The 4,803-nt window shown below is 42.8% G+C and overlaps 1 protein-coding gene across 3 annotated transcripts in view; it reads right to left on the minus strand.

Annotated features, from left to right (window-relative positions):
* med25 (mediator complex subunit 25) overlaps positions 1–3,857 on the minus strand; it is a 15,628-nt gene extending 11,771 nt beyond the window's left edge. For all 3 annotated transcript variants that reach the window (XM_028987858.1, XM_028987859.1, XM_028987857.1), the window contains exons 1-8: positions 3,700–3,857; positions 3,309–3,458; positions 3,182–3,227; positions 2,360–2,484; positions 1,934–2,032; positions 914–1,034; positions 560–713; positions 171–289 (exon numbers count right to left, since the gene is read on the minus strand). In XM_028987858.1, the coding sequence (XP_028843691.1) occupies positions 171–289; positions 560–713; positions 914–1,034; positions 1,934–2,032; positions 2,360–2,484; positions 3,182–3,227; positions 3,309–3,454 (810 nt within the window). In that variant the 5' untranslated portion in view covers positions 3,455–3,458; positions 3,700–3,857. The remainder of the gene's footprint in view (positions 1–170; positions 290–559; positions 714–913; positions 1,035–1,933; positions 2,033–2,359; positions 2,485–3,181; positions 3,228–3,308; positions 3,459–3,699) is intronic.
* Positions 3,858–4,803: the final 946 nt, after the last annotated feature.

The following is a 4,803-nucleotide window of genomic DNA, read 5'->3' on the forward strand; positions in this document are numbered from 1 at the left end:
TATACTGGCCCAATAAAAGAGTATTTTCCCATCAAATTCTGTCTGAAAAAATGTGGTCTTACAATAGAGAGGAAAAATATCAGTAGATGGCGCCAAATACAATATTTTGCAACAAGCATTTTGAAACATATTACATTTCAGGCAAATTCATTGGCTTTTGTACAGATTACCGGGTACTGATGACTTGGGCCGATTACAGTTGCAGCCTGAGAGACAGATGGCTGGTTTCCAGTCAAAGGCTGAGGGGGCAGCACTGGTTTAACCGGGCCAGAACCACCTCCCGGGGCAGCTACAAAACACAAGGGGAATGGGGGGAATCATGAATGAATTTTACATTTACGGCATTTACCAGACGCCCTTATCCAGAGCGACTTACAATCAGTAGTTACAGGGACAGTCCCCCCTGGAGCAACTTAGGGTTAAGTGTCTTGCTCAGGGACACAATGGTAGTAAGTGGGATTTGAACCTGGGTCTTCTGGTTCATAACACCGTGTATTAATTAACACTTTTTAATAAAACTGATTCTTTCTGTGTTTATGAAAAATGGCTAGTAACTCACGGGGCAGCACTATGCCTCGGACCAGAACCATGTGGAAGGGGTCTTGGCTGTAGTCGGTGTGTGACGAGTCGGCTGGCCCAGTTGATGCCTGCTCAAACAGGGCCCGTAGCGCTGGCAGTTTGCGTGGAGCCACAACAGAGAAATTGATTCCTCTCTGTGGAGACATTGCAGTTGAATATAGCGTCCTCTCATGGCCACAACAGAAACAGGGAAAAAAAAAAAAGTCAGGGACAAGTCCCCTTTGCTTAAAACTTTTTAGGAAGTTTAAAAAAAAAATAAAATAAATGTACACTGTAAAGGCTGTGTGCTGGCCTGAATAACTTTGATAATGACACAGGAGTGGTGGTAACTCACGTCTCGGAGGGACTGGACCAGTTTTGTGGCGGTGTTGCCTGTGTAGCTGATGCTCTCCACAGCAGGTAGAAGGTAGGGGGGAGAGTTACACAGCAGGACGCACACCTTATGGGTCTGCCCACTGGTGCAGGGAGACAGAGGGTGGTCAGTACCTGACAGTGGATCATGTGTGTTTTGCATGAAACAATATCGGTGTAAGAATCTAACACTGCTAGTTCACTGTACTGTATTATAGATTCCTTTAAGCATCTGAGGAGATGTCAGTATTGGTCTTATTTTTCACAGGATGCAGTTTCTAAATAAATACTGTTGCTGACACTAGAAAGCTTGTGGGTTTTACAAATGGGACAGTGCGGTTAAGGAAGTGGCCCCGTAATCAGGAGGTTGCCGGTTCGATCCGCCAAGGTGCCAATGAGGTGCCACTGAGCAAAGCACCGTCCCCACACACTGCTCCCCGGGCGCCTGTCATGGCTGCCCACTGCTCACTCAGGATGATGGGATAAATGCAGTGGACAAATTTCACTGCATGCACCGTGTGCTGTTTATCACATGTGACAATCACTTCACTTTTTAATGTGACAGCGTGTTGGCAGTGGTTCCCAAACTAATCACCAACTGTACAGTTTGCTAGTAAAACTAATAAAACGGATAAGCATCTTCAATCAGATTTTTTTTTTTTTTTACTGTCCAATGGCCAATTAACATGCTAAAATCTGAAAACAAAAGGGCAACAATCAAGTTCTGGAGACGTCCAACTTTACGTGGATCCATCAAGGGAACTAGAAATTAATTATAAATGATAAGAAATATAAGAGTGTAAATCACCCAACGTGGATTTCACTTTTAAGTGTGGGCACTTGCAGCTGAGGCAGAGAAAAAAAAAAAAAAAGGCTTAAATTTTTTTTGGTCCAACTGGCTCCATTGAAATGTATGCAAATCAAGCTCCATGTGAATCCATATTTTTGTGAACACAAACCCACCTAGGCTAACGCATGGGTGTGTGATTAAGCAGATACTCACATCTGTTCCCTCATCTTCTTAAAGTCATCGAAGAGCTGCAGGGCCACTGAAAGCCCCTCGGCTATGAGGCTGCAGCTCTCTGCTCCACCTCCCATAAACCTGCAGCACACGGAGACGCTGTAGTCACATGATTCACACTGAGGCTCAAATGGACTTGGACACACTGCTGTGTAGAGATGGGCTGGAAACAACGCTTCATTAAGAATGAACACTTTAGGGCTGTGCAATTTGGTATAAAATTCATTTTTTTTTTTTTTTTTTTTTTTTGCACCGGGGACCAAACTCCTGGTCATTTCCATGCGCGCTGTCAGTACCCAAACGGTAGCGACATGCCCAAAAGTGCGCAGCTCTCAGTAACTGGTGGATTACTGACAGATTAAACCATTAATTTTGGTTATTGGGTCTGCAGTATTTTTAAGTCCTTACTGTATGCTGTCGATCCATGACACAAACTCGAAGGCTGAGCTTGTTGGTGCGTAGCACTGAACATAAGACTCGGGGGCACAGTCCACGGTGTTGAAAACCACAAGCCCATACTGCGTGCCGCCATACTGGAAGATAGAGAACTATATCATTCTCATAATCTCCACCTCAGTAAATGTAGCACTGAGTTCGGTATTCGACAGACATTCAGAGATCTTTGCTGGATTTTCTCTCACCTAGTTATCTCCACTTCCATCAAGTCATGTACATCTTACACACACACGTTGGTTTTTCAATTGCTGCAGCTGATAAATTGTGAAAATGCAAAATGATACAGCCACTCTACCTCTTTTGGCTTTTGACTGGGTGCAAGCTGTTGTGAAAGTGCAGGATATACATGGATTTACACATGCAGTTTGACCCCAGCTGAAAGGCGCTATATTAAATGTAAATTATATAATTCCCTGTTTTGATACGTTGCAAACCGCCAAAAGCACAGCGGGCACCTGAAATTCATATTTAGCATTTTCACAATTTATCAGCTGCAGCAATTGATAAACCAACGTGTGTGCATAAATTCACAGACATACACGACTTTGTGAAAATAGAGAGTAAGAGTAAACTCTGCTACCTTTACTCTCACCATCAACTGCATACAGAAAAGCAGCTCAGTAGAGAACATGTATTAAACATGCATGGTTTTAACCATATCCATGCAGCAGAACGATGTTCAACTGGACATCATGCCATTACTGATCATGAACTGGTATAGTGATGAACGGGATTAGTTTCTACAGATTATGGTCCACAGTGCATGCAACTCACGTCTCCTCCAAAGTCGGTCTCGGCAGGAGGACCTCCGTTAAAATACCTGCAAGCAGTGGGGAGGGAATGGGGTCAATTTTTCAGCGGGGCAGACCAATGGCTCTTCGCTGGCGGGCCCTTTACTCACTCGATGGCAGGCAGAATGTAGTTCTTCCTCAGGGATTCAAAGTAAGGACCCAAGTTGGCAGTTCCCTCAATGACAAACACCACGTCGGCCACCGGGCTCACACCTGCCTTGGACGGTGGGTCCATGTGGACTGCACCTGCAACCATGGGTCTGAAATGTACATCCAATAACTTTTAATCATCTTAATTATACTTCACATGCACACGGACACAATACTGTGCACAAATCACAAGTAAAGTTAATGAAACTGGCTACAAATTAGTAGAGTGTTATTAAAAACCAGGGGTTACTTGTCCTGCACAATTAGTTTCATTTATCTTCCTATTCAGGAACTGCTAGCACACACTGCTAGCACACACGCACCACCGCCGGCTAACGGCTAACTCCTTACCTGGTGTAAGCGATTCACAGCGGGAGAGGCTTCCACCGAGACAGTCGTACTTCACCGCGAACAGCCCCGCTCCGTCCTCCTCCTGGACGTTAATTAGCGCGGCGAGCTAACGCGCCAAGAACGCCCTGTCGACGAACCATCCTGCTGCTCGATTATCAGCAACTCTGGTCTGGCGATAGGATTTCGTAAGGATGATCAATCGATCCATGCACGACAACCACACCTTCCCATAGATTTATGATAAACATAGAAATATTACCGAAAGATATTTTTTTAAAACTGAAATAACTGCTCGACTTATTGCTAAAGTACTAAAGTGATGACTATGAATAATGACAACTTTACTTGACAGTTATGTAATAAAAATAAAATCGTTCATTTCCATCGCTATCCGTTTGCCATGTGAACATTGTGAACTGTATACCATTTCATGAACATTTCATGAATACAAGCACATTTCATGAATACAAGCACATTTCATGAATACAAGTTTAAGCACTATTATTTGAACATTTTATCGGTGGTTGTATCCACTGCACAAATAATAAAACAAGGAAGAAGATTTCGTGATATATATATATATATATATATATATCACGAAATCTGCTTCCTTGTTTTATATATATATATATATATATTTTTTTTTTTTTCGTGAAAAGGATTTACGGACGTACTCCCTCCAAAGGCTGCAAGCTCAGCCATCTTAAAACCATCTGTAGTTGCCTGAGGTACAACTTTAATAATAATGTGTGTGTGTGTGTATAAATATATACACACACACACACACACACACACACATCAGTGATTCGGATTATGGAAGTAGTTGTTCAACACTAGATGTCAGCAAAGTAACGGCCTTAATAGGCATCTAACCTTTATTATATATAGCCTGGCATGTGTAATATGACATAATGACATATGTCACATAGCGCAAGGTTTGCTTTATTTATTTTATTCCTTTTATTATTGAAGTTGTACCTCAGGCAACTACAGATGGTTTTAAGATGGCTGAGCTTGCAGCCTTTGGAGGGAGTACGTCCGTAAATCCTTTTCACGGGCCTGTCTTCAACCTGTTTATTTCTGCTCCTCTGTGTTAAATGTGAG

Source organism: Denticeps clupeoides, chromosome 7 (assembly GCF_900700375.1).
Source record: "Denticeps clupeoides chromosome 7, fDenClu1.1, whole genome shotgun sequence".
Taxonomy (NCBI): Eukaryota; Metazoa; Chordata; class Actinopteri; order Clupeiformes; family Denticipitidae; genus Denticeps; species Denticeps clupeoides.